This window comes from Cynocephalus volans, chromosome 8 (genome assembly GCF_027409185.1).
Source record: "Cynocephalus volans isolate mCynVol1 chromosome 8, mCynVol1.pri, whole genome shotgun sequence".
Taxonomy (NCBI): Eukaryota; Metazoa; Chordata; class Mammalia; order Dermoptera; family Cynocephalidae; genus Cynocephalus; species Cynocephalus volans.
In genome coordinates this window covers 143,215,062-143,235,038 of record NC_084467.1, presented here as the reverse complement: position 1 = coordinate 143,235,038, position 19,977 = coordinate 143,215,062, and the positions used below count along the sequence as shown (strand labels likewise).

The 19,977-nt window shown below is 37.7% G+C and overlaps 1 protein-coding gene across 1 annotated transcript in view; it reads right to left on the bottom strand.

Annotated features, from left to right (window-relative positions):
- Window positions 1–19,977, bottom strand: part of RGL1 (ral guanine nucleotide dissociation stimulator like 1) — a 117,795-nt gene that overhangs the window by 75,955 nt on the left and 21,863 nt on the right. Inside the window, exon 3 of the mRNA XM_063107083.1 lies at window positions 3,858–4,066. Coding sequence (XP_062963153.1) covers window positions 3,858–4,066 — 209 coding nt within the window. The remainder of the gene's footprint in view (window positions 1–3,857; window positions 4,067–19,977) is intronic.

The window sequence follows — 19,977 nt, the reverse complement described above, 5'->3', positions numbered from 1 at the left end:
TCTAGGTATTAATTTCACAAAAGATAAGCAATCTACTATTAAGAAACCAAAAGAAATAATTTTAAAAATTGTATCAGAGATCCACAAGTCTACCACAATCCACTGGCAAGAAAATAATATTTTAAATGCTATCTTCAGAATAAGTTAGTTTGTACAATAAAATTGCTTCCTCCTAATTATAGACATGAAAAGTCCCAACAACCAGTTTAAGAACCCAATGTTTCACAGAATGTGCATTTTAGTTAAATTTAATCAAGAGTGAAGACTGGTCACAAGATCTATGTGTGAGTAGAAAATGGGATGAGGAAGAACTAGTAATGCTGAGGTTTGTACATATATGGACAAAACCAAATTTCTGCAGAGAAAGCAAAATAAATGGGATTTATTTCTCTCCACTTCTATACACTGTTTTACCTGCAGAGCATGTTAAGAGCTTCATTTTACATCATCTTAAGTGATTATCTACTTGTTTCACGGATGCAAGTCTCACCTCTTGCAGTAAAATATTAAGTACTGATCCAGGTTTCATGGATATGACTTTGAGGACATATGTAATTTTGAGGGGTCAACTTGTAGAAAAAGAATTCAATATAAAATTCTGTAGAGAGTATTGCAAGTGAGGGGTCCTAGAGGTTAAGTACCAGCAGCCTCACAGTAAGTCCACCTTTGAACTATCTCAAGGCAAGAACCAAGTCTTATATTTCTGAGTTCCATCTGCCTGGTGTCTTGCAGAGCACAGAGTACTTTATAGGCATTCAGTACTTGCTGACTCCATTTCAGAAGCAAGCAAAGGATCTGACTATGAGATTAAATTCAAGGCCAAGCCTTGGCCCATCCAAATGGTACAAGATAATTAACTCTTCATTCAGTTATACCTTAAATGATGATTTGAATTAAATGCAATTTGAATTCATGTTGATTCTGTTATTTAATAATTGCCATCCAGTTAGTGTTTTAAAAATCTGAAAATATCTATCCACTATAATAGGAGAACAAAGAGAAGATTTTTTTTTTTAAAAAAACCATCAAATAAAAGCTGATGTACACGAGTCATAGACTAAACAGTCTATTTCCTGTGTGTATATCCACTACTTAGGATGAACAGCTGGAATTTACGTGCACTCCTTTACTGACTGTGGACATCTGTGGCCTATTATCAATGGAGTCGCCCCAGGAGTAGAAGAGGTTACCAATTCCAAAGTAAACTTGTTGGAGTTTTTTTATGTTTTGAGCAATTTCCTCATATTACTTGCCAACAGTTAAAATACTACATCTTTTTATAAATATGAAATACAAAAAGAGAAAATTCATATAAGTCTTCAATTTCTACTTTACAGGTATGAGCTATTATACAAACAATGTAAGAAATGACTCATCAATCCTACAAGTTTATACACCAGGCTTAACAGTTCGTCAAGCACTGCTATGCAAAAAACTACAGAACTTACTATCTACGTCGTAGTTCAGGGTATAATAACCAGATCAATATATGTAAAAAAATGGACATTTTTTGAATTTTCCTGAATATAAACATATGAATAACCATTGATCCAAATAATTTCACTCTATATGCATCTACGGGGAAACTACTTTGAGGAAAAACCCACTGTTATCAATAACCTTACTTATATTGGAATAAAACTCTATTATTAAAGGTCTTTTTTAAGACTGATAGATATGGCAACATAAAAAATATTTAATGCCTTCATAAAAAGAATACAGTATTAATAAACAACTTTTAAAACCAATGAACAAATTAGGAAAAAATATTACCAGCATTTGATAAGCAAAAATGTAATTTCCTTATTATACGAAGAATTATGATTAGATGATCAATAATTAGATGAAAATAGTCCAAAAGAAAAATAGGCAAAGGATATGAAGAGACAGGTCACAAAAAAGAAATCATAAGTGAGGTTTAAAAGATACTGAAGCTCACTCATAAATGTAATAAGGATAAATTCAAAAACGATGAGCTACCATTTTTCAATGGTCATATCACGGTAAAGATGGTTTCAATGGAAATATCCATGGTTGGCAAGGATGGGAGGAAAGTGAGGGAGTGGGCCTTATTCTCTGCGGACAGGAGTGTCACTGGTGCAACCATCCCAAAGGCAATCTGACAATATCTTTCAAATCTTTAAATGTTGACATATTTTGACCCATTAGTCACTCTTCTATAAAAGTATACTATAGGATTCTCAAACAAGTACTGCAGAAGATACATATTTAAAGACACTCCTCGCAGCACTGTTCACAAAATTTTAAAAACAAATTTAAAAACTGGAGAGAGCTAGAATGTCTACCCTTAGAATAATCCATTCAATGAACACTATAAAGCTATTAAAAAGATTATGGTAGATCCATCTATATGTACTAATTTTGAAATATTAATAATAACATATTTCTTGAGCTTTTAGTATTCCAGCCACTATTCTAAGCCTTTTACATATGTTAATTCACTTAATGAATAAAAAAATTTCCAAGATATATAGATAAGTAAAAAACAGAAACTGCAGAATCGACTGTACTGTGATTCTATTTGTATCACATGTAAGTATATATGACATAGAATGTATATAAACAATCATGTGTATGATATATATTATATATATTATGTGTATGTATGTGTGCATACATACATACACACATTGTATATGCCCAGAAAAATTTGGGAAGAATATAAAAAGAATGGTTTACAGTGATTACCTATGAGGAATGGGACTGGGGAACTTGGGGAAAGAGAAATTTCTTACCTTTTCTTTTTATAATTTTCTGGATTGTTTGAACTTTTCATCATATACATGGATTACTTCTATCTTTAAAATATTAATATGCATTATCAGCCTAGTTAGATTATGGTCTGTTTAATTTTCTTCTTTCTACAAATATCATATTTTTAAACCTAATAAATATTATTTGGGAAAAAAGCAATATGAGAAACCTTTAATATTTCTTTTTATATCCTTCTATAGTACAAGAATTTTTAACATGAGTACAGAATACTTTAAAAGTAAAAAAAACTAGTTAAAAATCAATATTCAACAACCCAACAAAAACACCCTATCTCATTTCCTTCCTTATACAGGAAACCCCAGAATATAAGGATTTGAATGAGGATTCTCATGATTCTGAAACAATTGTTTGGCTGACAGTTTTCTTCCTCCCAACATCCAGCTAACCTAAAGGTATTTTTTTAAAAAGGCCAAGTTTAATTATAAATAAAACAAAAATAAGGGGTAAAATATAAAAACTATCAATGTGTGAATTAAAATGTACACTGCTCTACCACATGTAATATTTGCCTTAACAACATGGATCAAGGATGATATTTATGTGCATGTCCATAAAGCAGACAAGGCATGGTGATTGCTAATAGTTGTTATCATCATCATCATCATCATCATCATCATCATCACCACTGATTAGCTGCTTCTTATGGGTCTAAGACTGAGCTCCAGACTTCACACATATTAGCACATTTAAACTCCACAACCACCCAATAAGATTCCTGGTTGATTGATTATTTACTGGAATTATATAAAATTATAAAAATATGGAGAAATTTAGGGTGGCAAATAGTAACTGAAATCTATAAACAATTGAATCTAGATTTATGGCATCTACTTTTAACTCTTTTATAGATTTTTATGAGATTGTTTTTCCCCCCAGAAATAGACCCTAAGTGGCTTCTGAATAATCTTCATGCCATTCGTTCCAAAGGTCATTCCTTCTAAGTTAACCTTTCCTCACACATCCCTCTCAGCACAGTGAGTGCAGGTGATTCAGAACCGCATGCCTTCACTCTGTAAAAGACTTACATTTCTAGCAACTCTCAAATTCTTTTAGATTCTTACCTGTCCAGCAGCAGTTCCAGAACTTCTTTAGTGGAGGCAAAGCCTCTGTACGTTGACAGGAAGATGCTGATATAGGTAAAGTCATTGTCCCCAAAAGCTGTCAACAGGTTCTCCACAAGCTTCTCCAAGGTGCCAGCTTTTATGGTCCTGATCTTACAGGTCTCATACTGACTGACTGTGTGTCCTGGAGGCAGCTGGTCCCCTTCGACCTGTACAATAAATTGATGATTACCATCAGGAGAAATGACTCCCTAAAGTAAAACAGGAAACACTGAAATAGTTGAAGACCAAAGCCTGTCATGTTTGCCCTTGCTCTTACTGAGTTTCTCTACAAGTTGTACAAGGCGATGCTCTCTCCTGTGTTTAGTGTGCTGGAGGAGTGGTGGTGGGTGTGTGTATGTGTGTTCCCTTTCTCTCTAGAAGTAGAGGTGTTACTTCATGGCAGTTACTTTTGTTTCTACTTACTCCCCTATCAAGAACTAGGTCGCTGGCATATTTTATCAAGAATTTTTTCTATGATCTCAGGATCGAGTTTAGCAAATGTTAACAATCACTCCCTTTTAATCATTACCTTCATAGTAAGCTTTCAAACTCATCCTTAAAGACAGCTTTGTACGATGCTATACCACAGCCAACGCATACTGGTTGGGAGAGCTGATTGTTAACTTTTTAGGATTTGTGTGAGCCAGGTGACATCATGTCGATAGCTTGAAAAACAGGTCATGGTAGGAGAATATTCTCTACAAACATCTATGGAGATCCAACCATGATCTGACGTTCTTCAGTCCATGGAAGGCAATGTACATTCTGATTCAACATCATCAGCAATCAAGAGAATTGACTGAGAAACGGCTGTACCAAGCAACACTGGGTTAATCTCTGAGGAGAATGGACAGGGATGGTACGTGCATGACCCACCTTCTGGGAACTTGCCAAGAGCAAGAGAAGACATTTACTTATAAGAAGCAGCGACCACATGAGAATGAAACTGTAAATAATATTGTAGATACAACTGTACCTTGGCAGACATAAACCATAAGTACAGAAAAACTGGTTGGTGATAAAATCTGTAAAGCTTAAAAACTGAGTATAAGGAAAGTGAATTAAACTGAAGAAAAATATGGGTTGTGCTATATGTTCCGCAATAAATCTGTGCCTCACAAATTATACAGAGATGCAATTTTCAAAATTTAACTTGTGCTTCATAGGCACTAAGAAAATTGTCCTACCGAGAGAAGTCCTGTAAAAAATCTTTTTCTAAAGCAAATCATTATTCTAAGTGATGCAAACAATCACCAGGCAGTTTATCTGAATCATAAGTTGAATTGTTTTATATCACATTTTCCTAAACTGAAAGAATCAGAAAATTTAAAAAGAGGGGGGGAAAGACAGAAATCAATCTCTAGTGATGATATTGTGCTTCCTAAGTAGCATGATTGCTTTTTCTTCGCCTGACCTGTCAGAAGTTAAACTACCAGAGGGAAGTTAACCAAGGGATTGCTTTCAGAAAGACCAAAGTGGTGGCAACCGCTTTTAGAAGGGGGTTAGAATAGCCTAATGTCATCGTGTCTTATTGCTAACGGAATTAGAACTAAGACTCCAGCTTATGTGGTGGATGGCTTTATTTCTTTATTTAATTTTTGAACGTTTTCTAAGGAAAGGGATCTAGTATGGGCAAAATACCAAATGTTTCTTTAGGCCTCTTAGGACTGTTGACTCAGATCATGGCCTAATAACTGTTCTTTATCAGTCTACATGTACTTTTTAGAACAAACCTAGTAGTACTCCAGAAGCTCCAATTAACTTTAACCAGAAACAATAAGTGAAAAAGATATATGGTTTCAAACTCTAACTACGTTTTTTTTTGTTTTTTTGTTTTTTTTTGTCGTTTTTTCGTGACCGGCACTCAGCCAGTGAGTGCACCGGTCAGTCCTATATAGGATCCGAACCCGCGGCGGGAGCGTCGCCGCGCTGCCAGCGCTGCACTCTACCAAGTGCGCCACGGGCTCGGCCCTCTAACTACGTTTTTAATTAATCGGTACTGTGTTGCTTTAAGTGTGTGCTGTAAAACACTAGTTCCAAAAAAAGAAGAACCCGTGGTTCAGTTTGGGAACTACAGAGTTCAACAAAGTCAAAGACATTTCTTTACCACAGAATTTCTTCAAGTCTTTAATATGCTAACATGTGTCATTTAAACTTCGAGAGAGGGATATGGTATATGACATTTCCAGATGGATTTCTTTTTATTCTTAGAGCATCTTGCAGTCTTTAGAATGAAAATACTTTGAAAAATGTTGGCTTAGATTACTGTAATGCATTTAAACCATTCATATCTACCACTTTCCACTTAAAAAAAAGAAAAATCAGGACATTATAAATATAATGTTAATTTTTATCTTCAAACATCTATATTCCTTTGATATCTTCCTTAACACTGAAATGTGGGGATTTATTTTTCCTTTGCCACTTCTAAAGACCTTGACAAAATAATTATCAGCCTGCACAATATTAAAAAGTAACAGTTAAAAAATATACTTCAGTGTCAAATGTTAGTAACACCAAAAAGAATGTCTTCTCAGTTGGTAGGGATATTCAAGCTCTAATTCTTTTTTTTTTTTTTTTGTCTTTTTCGTGACCGGCACTCAGCCAGTGAGTGCACCGGCCATTCCTATATAGGATCCGAACCCGCGGCGGGAGCGTGGCCGCGCACCCAGTGCTGCACCCTACCAAGTGCGCCACGGGCTCGGCCCCCAAGCTCTAATTCTAAATCAAGCTTCGTTACCGTGTGATAATGTCAGGGTTCCCTCACCAAACAATCTTGTAATTTGATGATTCTTATTTTACTTATAATGTGAACTCTACTTGAAAACTAAATCTTTCTCATTGAAAGTAATGACTACTTAAAAGAACTCATTTTTCACTGAGTATTGATGTGGCCAAAAAATTCAAACAGAGAAAAATGCTTGTCAAAGGACCTGATGAAGTGGATCCCTTTTCCTGCCAGAAAGTAAAATTGGCAGGAAGCCAAGTTTCTCCCTTGGGAATGGAATTACGTTTCTCATTAACCCCATCGCTTCCTTCCAGTCCTCCGTTTACTCTGACAAAAATCTCAACATGCACACCTGATTCCCGTATTTCCCCTCAATGGTTTTTGTTTCTCACTGTTTGCATCTGTACATCAGGAAAAACTAAGTCTGACATAAAAGAATGGCTAATAAAATACTTGGAATATATACATGTAAAAAATCATTCTCTAAAAGTGCCATGAGTGAGCATGAATGACAATATCACAGAACGAAGTAGAGGACTGCTCTGGTGCCTCACAAAAATTGACAGGGCGTGTTAAGGTGTCAGAGCATTTGCTTAATGTCATTTCTGTAGATTTGCTAGATTTCCTAAATATCTTCATATGTACTTGCTACAGGAGGAGGAAGACCAGGTTTTTCTAGATGAGTTCTAATTTACCAACATTCAAATAGAGTACACTTTTTACAAAACAAAACCTTAAAATTATCTGCTTCCTACTGTAATTATTTTGAAATGAAATTCTACGGAAGAGAAACACAAAAAATATCCTATGGCAAATGGCCAGACTGGGGAACCTGAAATGTTTGAGTTGCGTTTTTGCAGAAAGATTCCATAAGTCTATAATCCTTTTAAAAGACTTTAGGACCTGTTTTTGTTTGTACTATCTTAATAACTTCAAATTGAAGTTTAAGAGAAAAGGGGTGGAACCCCTGGCAGACAAGTGTTGAATAACCCAGACTTAGCAAGCAAGACAGGGAGGGTTGAGCCTGCCCTGTGGCTTAGCACGCTAACAGGAAACAGCTCAATCTGGATTTAATCAGAGACCATCGCTTTACTGACAAGATCACGATACTGAGGCCACAAAAATGTTTCATGACTGTTTTTTTGGTCAATCCTTCTCCCATCAGAATTCAGCTTTTTCTAAGAAAACATGTCTGACTCCTATGGGGCAAATATCTAAAATTCTGCCCAAGTGTCCCAGCTGTGGAATTTCCATTTTGGCATGAGAAGGGAGAGGAGAAAGAGATGGTGAGAGATGAAATATGCCATATTTCAATTCTGTTTCCACTCATGGAGAAATATACTTGCACCTTCTAAAACATAAACTGTTAGCAACTTGGGTGTTTCTAATTTGAAAAAAAAAAATTCTTCAATCAGAATAATAGTTCAGTCATCTGATACTTTAACGGGGAACATGCTAAATAAACAGCCTCGTTAGAATGAAGACGGTATGGAGTCCTCCTCCAAGACGTGCTCAGAATTCAGTACATCAGTTCTCAGGCATTTTGGCCTGAGTAGCAAAATAAATAGTGAGGACAATTCTAATGGCTAACTCCCTAAGAAAATCTGAAACCCATATCCAAAGTTTTATAGCCTTTAAGACAGTAAGCATTGTTACCCCTGCATTCATCCCAAAACACCAAGAGTAAATTTTATACTCCCTTTTCAAATGCCCTGTGACCACTATCCAGAAACAACAACAAACCACCATAGCATAGGAAATCCCATGTGCTGACTCACAAATAATCTCTGCTCATCTCTCCTTATTACCCAAAGGCATACATTAAATTTCCTTGCCACACAAAGAAAAAAAATCCAGTCTCTCAGTAGAAATCCTATATGCAATGACACACAGCAGAGCACTATGGTAAGGCCAGTACCTCTGAGTATAGTGAGCTATTTACACATGGGACGTTCAGAGATGTAGGGCAACATCTACAGAAAACTCTAGAGCCCATGATGTCAAGCTCAGCATGAGCTTCTGCTTTGTGTGAACTTCTACTTTGGGTGCGAACTCACTCTTTTGCTAGTTACAGTTGCCAGAAAAATTACAGGATGCCCAGGGAAATTTTAATTTCAGATAATTAATGAATAGTTTAAAAACTTTTTGGGCATAGGAATGTCTCATGCAGTATTTGACAACTATTTGTTGTCAAACAAGTAGTTTGTACTAAACAACTATTTGTTATTTATCTGAATTTCAAATTTAACTGTGTGTCCTGCGTCTTTATTTGGTAAGTCTGGCAACTCTGTGCTAGTTGCATACAGAAGGTACAGAATGGATGTCTCCTTCATTTATTCATCTACTTACTCAGCCATACATAAACTAAGCAGTACTATGTGCCAGGCATTGTGCAAAGTACTAGACATATAAAGGTAAACAGCAAACAGTTCTGACACCCAAGTTGTTCAGTCTAGTGAAGGGAACAGATGCAATAAAAATCCATTACACTGCACATGAGCAAAATGGTGGAGAGACAGGCAGGCTATCATGGAAGCACCAAGAGGGACCCAGTGTAGAAGAGGCATCAGAAAAGGCTTCCTGAGTAGGTGGAGCCTGCACTGGCTTTTAAGTTATAAATGGCAATTAACAAAGTTGGAGAGTGCACAGCAGGCAGAGAGACCGACAGAAACAAAGTTACTAAGAAGAAAGAAGTGTGAGGGGTATTGGGGCTCAGAAAACAATACCCCAAAGTATGGTGCTTTGGCATGCTGAGCATTTTGAATCATAGGAGACTGGAAGGCCTCAGAAGCAGTCTCAGAAGTAAAGCCTCTCTCTAACCTTCTCCTGCCCTCCTGTCTCCTGCCCCTCTTTGTCTACTGAAGTGAGTCATAGAAACCAGAATTCCTCCTTCCCCAAGGCTGCATTGCAGAAACTAGAACCCCTCTCCCCCAAAGCAAGCCATAAAAACCTAGAAATATAATTCTTACTTTTCCTTGCCTTTCTGTGTAGGAGCTGGCCATAAAGAAATTCTCTGACCTATCTTGTCTGACAGTAGGTCATAAGACCCTTGTTTCAACAAAGTCTTGCCCCATGCCCCGGGGAAAGGAATGCTACACAGAGAGGTCAAGAAGAATCTGAACAGACGAGCCTTGCTGGTTTCTCCCCTCCCCCTCAGTTTATTCCCATTAGATCATACCTTTTTCATCCAATCAACATTTTTGCATGGCTGTTCATTCTTCATTGAATCTAAGCATAAAAACAGACAGTTTTCCCTGAGTGTTTGGGTCTTCATTTCTGAAGGCTCCCATGTCATGTAAAATTCTGATTAAATAAATTTGTTATGCTTTTCTCTTGTTAACCTGCATTTTATAGTAGGGGTGTTGGCTATGGCCCTACAGGGAGAAAACATGTGGCACGTGGTTGCAGGAGCAACACAATAAAGGAAATGAATGGCTTGGCAAGAGAGTCAGCCGGGGACTCCCTGATTATGAAGGACTTAGGGTGCATGCTAAGGAGCTAAGACTCCATGTCCTATAGGAAACCAATGAAAGGATTTAAAGCATGGTCAGAGAAATCAATGTGTAGGGGAGATTGGATGGGGACAGTTTTAAAGTTGGGAAACCAGTAGGAAAGTTGTTGATACTTCAGGTGAACAACTGTAAGGGCCTTAACTGCTACAACGATAGTAGGGAAGGTGGCAGATAGAAGGGACACATTTAAGAAATGACCAAACGGTCAAGACTTTAGTGATTAATTGAAGGTACAGGATAAAGATGAAGGAAAAGAAAGAGTCAGGGACCTTTACCTGGTTTCTAGTGTGAATGACTGGAAAGATAGTGGTGTTACTCATATGACAGGAAATTGAGAAAAGGCAGTCAGATTTTTGTGGGGCAAAGGGACTGAATTCCACTTTAGAATGTGAAACTTGAGGTACGTTAGGGACATGCCAGTGGAACAGTACAACAGGCAGTTAGAATCTAAAAGTTGGGGAGAAGGGACTAAGATGGAAATACGTGGAAGTTACATCAATTAAAATAGATTCACTCTTCCAGGAAGAATATGTAAAATGGGAAGAGAAGTAGCCTGAGGTTGGCATCTGGATGAATATAGAAATTAAGAGGGCCCCAAGAGGAAAGACGGCAAGCACTAGAAGAGGCACCTGCAAATGTGACAAATTCACACATCATCTGATCTGCAGTAGCACTTCTAGGCAAAGAATCCAGAAATCTTCACTGCCGGATTCATATATATCCCACCATAAGCACCTTCCATCTAATTATGCAAACAGATCAAAGCCTAGCCAGCACTACGCTGCAGCCAGCTTGTGCCTCCTGTAAGAGCCAACTGTGTGCACACCTTCTTAACTCTATGTTCAACTGCATCACGTTGGTAGTGTGAATTCAGCCATGGTGGGAATACTTACACCAGGGAAATTAGCAGGCACTACAAATCAGGGCTTTTGTTCTGGAGAGCCAGTTTATCAGCATAATACTGCCTCAGACTGTTTCAGTGGTAAGTTCAAGAGTATCCCTCATACTGGTTAAACATTTTTCTCTTTCTATGTCCAACCCAGTTAAAGCATTTGTGCTGTCACTATGATTTTGACCTTATAGAAGATGGAAAAGTATGCCTCTGAACTAAGCATGTGCATGACAAACAAATGTGCCCCCCAAAAAGTCACAAGTTCCTCAAGAGTTGACCTTGCTTGAAGCCACTCATTAGAATGAAGCTACATGGTCAGGTTTCTATAATGAGTATCCTTCATCCTCAGGAAAATGCTGAGGGAGTCCTAATAACAAACAACAGCCAGTGTTTTATCACACAGAAATCCCATCCCCCTCAGCCATCCTGTCTCAGCAGGGTTTCCTAGATCACCCCCACAGAGTCCAGGAACCCTCCTGGAGGAAACAGGAAGTTGTGTTTTCCATTCCCTGAAATACAGTAGTACTCCTGGCAACTTGGTTCAACATTAATCCGGAATACAAATCCCTATCTTCTCTACCACAAATCCCTATTTCTGACATTCTGGTTATCCTTTAAGGATTCCAAAGTCTCCCAGGACACAGATTCAGAAATCAACTGGACATTAGGAACTTTGCTGACCACATGTTTCAAACAAAATAATTTCACTTTTATACATATGATATTTTTCTGCTTGAAACTCAGAATGCTAATGATTAAGGTGATAAAAATTAAACTGGATTCTATTTCCATTTCTGAGACCAACTTACTATGGAACCTAGGGCAAAAAAAGTTTCAACGCCTTGATCATCCACTTTACAGAAGGAAGAAATCACATCCTATCTATTTTGAGAAGTTCAAGGATTTAGAGTTACATGGAGGGAGGGGAGTTTGAACTAAAATAGTCACAGTTGCATTTGCCAAATGACATCACAAATTGTCATGTACAGTTTAATATCCAGAGTGAACTTCCAAAATTCACAACTCCCTCCTTTTTCTTTTCAGAGCCTTAAATGCCCAAGTCTTCATATCCTGAGGTCATAGGTTAACAGGTGCCCTGGCTTTCTGGAATCTATTCTGTTTTTGTGCAGTCCAGCCAACCTCTGTCTGTAAAGGTCAGCAGGGGGTAGTGAGCTTCTGTGTGACCTAATATTCTCTGTGAATGAAGCCTGCTATGAATGGAAAGCCTCCCCCACAGCCCAGAGCTTTCTCAGCATGCCATAAATCCCACTGACAGCTCCATGGAGCTTTATCTCCAGTCCTCAGCTGGGGGGTAGCAATTGCCTGATGTTTCCAAACTTAAAAATAAAGTGATCGGTTTGATTCTTACTTAGTATTCCACATTAAGGAATCTCTCTATCCTCACCCCACTTTCCTATGGGATTAGTTCAGTTCTAAGCGAAGTAAACATTTAGTTCCCACCATTATTATCACCTACTATCGCAATGATCAAGCATAAAAATCAAAGCCCCATTATCAAAATGCCAAGAAAATCATTACTCCCCTGGATTTAAGAATACAAGTAATGATGTTGTCTAGCATGCTCCTTTTCCCCTTCAAAACTAAATCTTTAAAGTTCTATGTGGACTTATAAATTCCAATCTAAAATGTAGCTTTATAGTTCACACGAAGCTCTGGGACATAGGGCCTCTGGCAAGTACTCTATCCCTCAGCACTGTGTTTGGCAAAGATAATACTCCTAGATCACGATTGCTACTGATAACTGGCTGCCAACAAAGCAAGCAGGCATCTTTCAAACAACATATCATCAGGTGATCGAACCTAGGGCAAGGTATGAAGAACAATTTAGTTTATCATGAGTATACCTGTCTGAAAGACACACTAAAGAAAACTGGCTTTTTTTTTTTTTTCTTAATAGGTTTTCCTCTTCATAAGTTGTAAATTAATTCTAAGAAAACCATCCTTCTGCCCTAAGTGAAGAGGAAGAAAAGAGAGGGCTAATACGTACAAGTATGTATTGAGCATTCACGGTGCGTCAGGTGCTCGATCCTTAAAACAACCCTCCAGTATAGGAATTATTTCCACTTTACTTAAGGAAACTGAGGTTTGCAGAAGGGAGGGGTTTCACCCAAAGTTACACAGCCAATTGGCATAAGCATCAAAGCCAGGGTATAAAACCAGCCTTGTTTTTCTATCATGGTGTGTTGCCTAAAAACACAAAGTGATACAGTATCGGGTACTCAGTCTCCATATCGGTACACCCAAGACTATCAGAACTCAATAGTTCAGAATCTACATACTCCACAGGATTGTTGTAGGAGAGAGATAAAATTAAGAGATCTAAAGGCATGTTGAATGATTACAAGCTATTCAGCACTCTACAAATAAAATAAAATATTGCATTTAATATTAAAATCCTTGCCTTTCTTTCACTTTTTTTGCCCTACCCCAACTACTTTCACCAAAAGTTAGGTCTTATTACATCAAATACTTTGTGGTATTATCCTCCTCCACTCCTGACATAGACTGAAATCTTTAACACCTAAAGGTAAAAAATATTGTTTTAGTGCTAAAGACCCTCTTTGGAGGAAAATGAAATTCCCTCTCATTATTAAAGTTTCTTAAATGAATAAATTAAATCTAAGAAAGACAAGTGACTCCACCCAAGGGCTCAAAAGATGCCAGAACAATGTCAGAAGCCGGATGAGGGGCTGCAGGACAAGAGTAGGAATCCATGAGAAGCACTGGTGTTCTGCTCTGATTTCCAGATTATTAATTAATTTTCTTACCTGCTAGGTTTACAAATCTACCCTCTAGTCAAAAGACAGTTTCCTTCTATTTTTAGAAAGAAAAGGAAAGGAAAGCAGAATAACAATATAATCGCTTATGGGATACAGCTAGACAAAGGGGCAGGTTTGTAAATTCTGAAACTTAGAAAAATAAGCAAAGAGGGTAGAGTATAGAAAGGACCGATAGCTGGCAAAAACATAGATCCAATTTCTCCAAATAAACAAAAACTGAAAAAACAACCATTTTGTTCACTAGATATATTAATGGTCAAAAATATATGTTAAAAGATAGGCACTCAGTTGTATAGAAAATATTTATCCTCCTAACAATATGCTCATTCCCATGGCTCATGACCCACTCTCAATGTCAATCAGTCAAAACACCATTAAAAGAGCCTACACTGTGCAAAAAACCCAAATGAGGTTCTAAAGAAACTATAAAGGAAATGAAGTATTTCTGCTCTCTAAAAATCTGATATAGTACGAATGCGATTTTTTTTCATTTAATGACATAAGAGAAAAGGGATGTACAGAGCTTAATACTACTGCATATGCCATTGGCATTAAATAAACACCAGGTAAATCAGCAGGAGCCTGTTGGGGGAATTTAAGGATTGATGGAGACAAGACCTCGTGCAACTCTGGGATTCAATGATAAGGATGGCAGGAGGAAAGAAAAAATAGCAAGGAACTAGATTCTGTTTCTAGTTCCATTCAACTAATCAAATACTTGCTAGTGTTTTCTACTCATCTCAGCAGTGATCTAGAATAACTCTTTTTAATTTGGTTGTCTTTGCTCCTAAAAATGCTTGAGTAGATTCATTCATTCAACAAATATTTGTTGAGTCTCTACTATGTGGCTTCTGGAAGCCAGAGATACAACAAAGAACCAGATAGACAAGATGCCAACTCACAGATAAATGCACCTCTTCTACAACTAATTGAGAGGAAAGCGGATTCATGAGCACATCACTGACTGGACCTGGACTTACTCTTATGGGGCCCTATTCCCTAGAGACAGTCTTCAAGCTACTTAAGCCTAAGAGTGTTATGCTGCTGTGCTAGAAATGCCACAGAGAGAGATGACTGATTTATTACTCGTATTCATATAGATAGAAGCTATGAATATGTAGAGAGAAATTATTCTAATCAACAGTATATAACTATAAATAGTAACTGCAGATGGGCCAACTGACCAAATGGATATAAAACATAGTCCTCAGCCACAGCTTTTCTGTGGCATCTCCAGCGGTGCTAAGGCAGCTTTCCAGTGGATCTATTATTCATTTGTGTACTTTTAGCCACAGGCAGAACTCAGCTTCACAAATATAACAAATCATACAATATGCTCAGAAAAGGTTCTGAAGTTTTAGTTACCGTAATTTTAGTTTCTGAATATAAAACATTTTAACACTGTTTTTTGTGAAAAACGTCACTAACAACGTTCATTAAGGTGATAAATTTGCCTATTCCCTTAAACACACTAAAGAATTTTCGAGAGAACTGCCTGGGATTCTGTGTAAAAACACTGATTCCTGAGCCCATGCTTTAGTGATTCTAATCAGTAGACCTGGGATAAAGCCCAGGGGTCTGTATTTTAACCAGCATCCTAGGTGATTCTAAATGAAGAAGATCCATTGACTACCCTTTGAGAAATACCGTGCTTGATAATGTAAAAACAAGAATGAATGAGGCTTATTAATGAGATAAAAGGGTTGATTAACTAATGTAAGCTTGGACAAAGTCACATGACCTCTCTTAGTCTTAGTTTCCTCATCTGTAAACTAAACTTACCTTCCCCTCCCTTTACTCACCTTGATATTATGAGGATGATTCAAAAAAAAAATATGTGGGATACACTTTGAACTGCTTAAGATTAAAGAACTATATAATAAATTAAAGTATTATTAATTAATATTCATGCCAATGACCTGAGATGGTTTCAAGCAAACCATGTGATCTTTCTTGTGTGTTTATGCTGTGAAATGCAATGGGTTTTCCTACAAGGGAAGGTGTTAAGATTAGCCTACAGTGTTTGCTTCTGCCTTCATGACTCTTCTAGCTGGTTGTCAGATCTGTGGGAATGTTTCAGCACTTACCTCCTGTGGTATTCCTGTGGAATTGGCACTATCGATTCCATCCTGAACTCTGCCCCTTTTGCTTATGAACATCATTTCCTCAAGAATAACAATAATTAATAATTCTAAACACTTTGAATGTATCCCATAATAACCTTCTAAAGCAGACAAATTTACCATCCCCCCACCCTTTTTTTAAGTTTTAATACTGTGTTTATTTCATCCGGTAAAAGTGAATGAAGGTTTAAGGGGAAAGCGGACAATCTGTGTGCTTAAAGAGGGCTGGGGGGGGGGGGGGTTCCTGCTTCACATCACCACTGAAACTTGCACTGCTGAAGTCTCTTCTAGGAAACTTAAGATCCTGACCCTTTGCATACAGAGGAGCAGCGAGACATTTATAGCCTGAAGTTCTTTTCTGCACCTATCATCCCATTTTTACAGATGAGAAAAATTAGGTCCAGATATGCTAAGTGATTTGTTCCAGGTCACACAGCTGCGAAGTGGTGAAGCCAGGATTCAAATTGAGGTGGCCTGGACCCAGAGTCAGTCTTAGCCACAACACAATCTCATCTCCTGCAAAGCTCTCGTGAATCTACAGGCTCACCACTAGTTCCTTACCCTTCACCTACCATCAACATGGAAACATTTTTAACTGCAATCCTGTTTTCCTCTTCTTCTATATGCTCTCTGAATATCCTATACATATAACCTCCTCAGTTTCACCTAACACAAATATATTAACTCCGAAATCTTTATTTCCAGGTATTACTTTTCTTCTAAATTCTTGACCTGAATTTCCAATTACCACACATTCACCTGAATGATTCATAGGCAACTCTAATTCAACATATACAAAAAGAAACTCATTTTATTCTCCTACAATCTCACCCCTTTTCTAGCTTCTGACTTAGTTAAGAGTCCAACTCATAATTCTGCAAATCATCCTTCCTCCCTCGGCTCCCCCTTACCTCCGAAATCCAACCAGTCCCATCCCTATAATATCTCTCCATACTATTCTGCCCCCTCCCCACCATCTTGGCCTTTAATTTAGATCTCATTCTGTAACTGGTTATGTGTAGCAGGCACCTAAGTAATCTCACTTACCTCTGGTTTTGTCACTTCAACCACTGATGTGTAGCTCAAATGATCTTTCTAATGTATAAATCTTTCTTTTAGAATGAAGTCCAAGTATCTATGAAAGCTAAACGCACCTATTCTATACCTCTGCAAACTCACTTCTGGTAGATTATGAACAGAAATGGGTGCATATGGCCACCAAAAGACATGAACAGAAATATTTACTGCAATTTTATTCATAATAGCCACATACTTTCCTCATTATGTTGTATCTGTTTACTTCCAGGTATCCTCCACTAGACTGCAAAATGAAAGTGTTTTTAAGATAAAAATGAGGTTTTTATCTAATGAATTTATCTAGTGGCATTATTCTTTCCATAAATAACCTTTTCTTGATTCTTCCAAATTCAGTCAGATAAAAATCTGTACACATAAGCAAGAAAAGTCTGTACATATACAATAAAACCCATGTCATCCTGGTCACCACCATTTTGCTGGACTGCTAAAATAAATACCCTTCTAAACTGCCTTATGGCATCCATAGTGATCTTTCAAAAACACAAATCAGATCATGTTAAAACCTCCCACTGGCTTCCCATAACACTAAGAATAACAAACATATGGCCTTCCGGCAGGGCTTGCAAGACCCTTCCTGCTCATCTCCTTGAGCTCGCCATAACCATCCCTTCCTTTTCTCAGCCCCAGCCACACGGACCTTCTTTCAGTTCCTAAGAAACAGCAAGCTCATTCACACGTAAGGATCTTTGCATTTGCTCCTTGTGCCTAAAATGCTGCTCAGCCTGATCATGTTCTCATGGCCCGTCCGCCATTCACTTCTTTTGATCAGGCAGATAAACCCCCTGGAGTATCCCTCTGGTGTCATGCTACCCATCTTCCCATGTCACACCAGATCACCTTATCTAGGTTAATTTCTTTATAGCACTGACTTGTTTACTGGTGTGTTGTCTGTAAACTCCCAAGAGAGCAGAGCCCTTATCTGTCTTCTTCACCCCTATGTCCCTAGGGCACAGAACAATGTCTGCCGGGCCATGAGTGCTCAGTAAATGTCCGTGAAAAACAAATTAATGTTGTAATTAAATTGCATATTATTTAAAAATCTGAATTAAAGGTATACTATAAAACACAAAATCTGTCCTTCTGAACTAAAAATCTTAAACAAACTTAACTGATTCAATCTCTTCACAGCAGTTTCGAACTGAAGTGAATTTACTAAAATGACTGTTCTGTTCTGAGCCTTTTCTGAAGACCAATTAATTCTATACTTGGTTATCACGATTTTAAAAATTACTGAATCATGGGGTTTTTTTCCAGAATTCCTTCCCCATCAAGATTAAGATGCTGAATCAAACTACACACAATGATCTCTCATTCTCTGAGACTGACATTGCTCTTATTGTTTTATCACATGCAAATGTCCTTGAACCAATTGCTTGCTCTGAAAACAGTGTGGGAATATGCACTTGTTTGACTTCTTACAACTCCAAGTAGGAGTATCATTGGAAATGAATACACAGTCTAATCAACCAGCCTCATGATATAAGTGTAAATAAATACAATGCAAGAAATTTCCTTGTGAGGTGTTGGACTACCAAGCAGCTTCCAATACTGTCTGCATGAAAGATGTTGTATAAAATAAGTCAGGATTTTACTTGAAGTCTTTCTAAATTCCCCATTTTCCCATGCCAGATTCGAAGCCTTAAACACAAAGAACATTGTTTGAGGTCTCTGAATCTATGAGTTTTTATTATCAAAACAAACCAGTGCCCTAACATCTCACTCTAGAATGCTTAGACGAGGTCATTTCCACCTGATAACAAGGCCCACGCACTACATCAGTCATTAAACCTTCTTAAGTGGAGGTCTACAAGCATTGCTTCTTTACCACAAATCTCAATTTCATTCACTTATTTGTTCAAAAATATTTACTGGGTTTCTACGATGTTCAAGGTACTATTATAGGACACTGTGGATACAGGAATGAACAATGCAGACATGTTCCCTGTCCTCACGAAGCCGATATTCAAGCAGAGAAGACAAAGATTAGATGATTTAGCAACTAACTGTCTAATGGCAGTAGAGATCATTGCTCCTTATAAAAAGGTCCTTAAAAAAAAACATAAGATGAGATCGGGTTTGGTCTTGGAGATCAGGGACGAGGAAACAGAGATCAAAATAATGAGTAGATATTCTCCAGTTAAATGGTGAGAGAGAGAACTTTGCAGGGGGGAGAAGAGCATATGCTCTTCTCTGAGGTAACCTGGAATACTGGAAGGATACAGAGAAGTTGATGTGGCCACGCAGGGGTGAGCCAGGGGACAGTGGCAGAAGATGACTCAGCCAGGAGAAGAATTTTGATCTTTAATCTAATATCAGTGGTAATCTATTGAAGGCATTAAAGGGTTCTAAGCAGTATGTGAGCATATCATGATCAAATATAAGTGTAATTGTGAGTATATCATGATCAAATGGGTCTGCATGAAGGATGAACTTTAGGAGAATAAGAAAGGATTCAGTTAGAAGACTACTGGAATAGGCAAGCGATGACAGGAGCAAAGTGTCTCGAAATGTGGGCCATGATAGACCTACATCAGAATCACCTGGGGTTCCTGTTAAAAGCAGATTCATGGGCCCCACCTTCAACCTACTAAATCTCAGTCCTTGTAACTGGAGAATCTGCATTTAGTCCCAGGTTATTATAACAAACATTAATGACTAAGAGCCATGGTAACAGTATCAGAGGAATTCCAATGACGACAAAATGAAATAAACCATAATTGAAGTAATCTGCTTTCAGCTGGGCATGACACCTCTCTTCTAAAATTCTGGGATTACCTACTCTTCTCTCCAATCCCTTTCTTCCTCACCCGGAAGTAACGGACTGATTTTATTCTTTTTCTGTAGTCATTAATTGGTATCAGTTTTATTTAGAACAGAAGCACACACTTGCTTTGACTTGTTCCTGACTAGAGCAGATCAGAGGA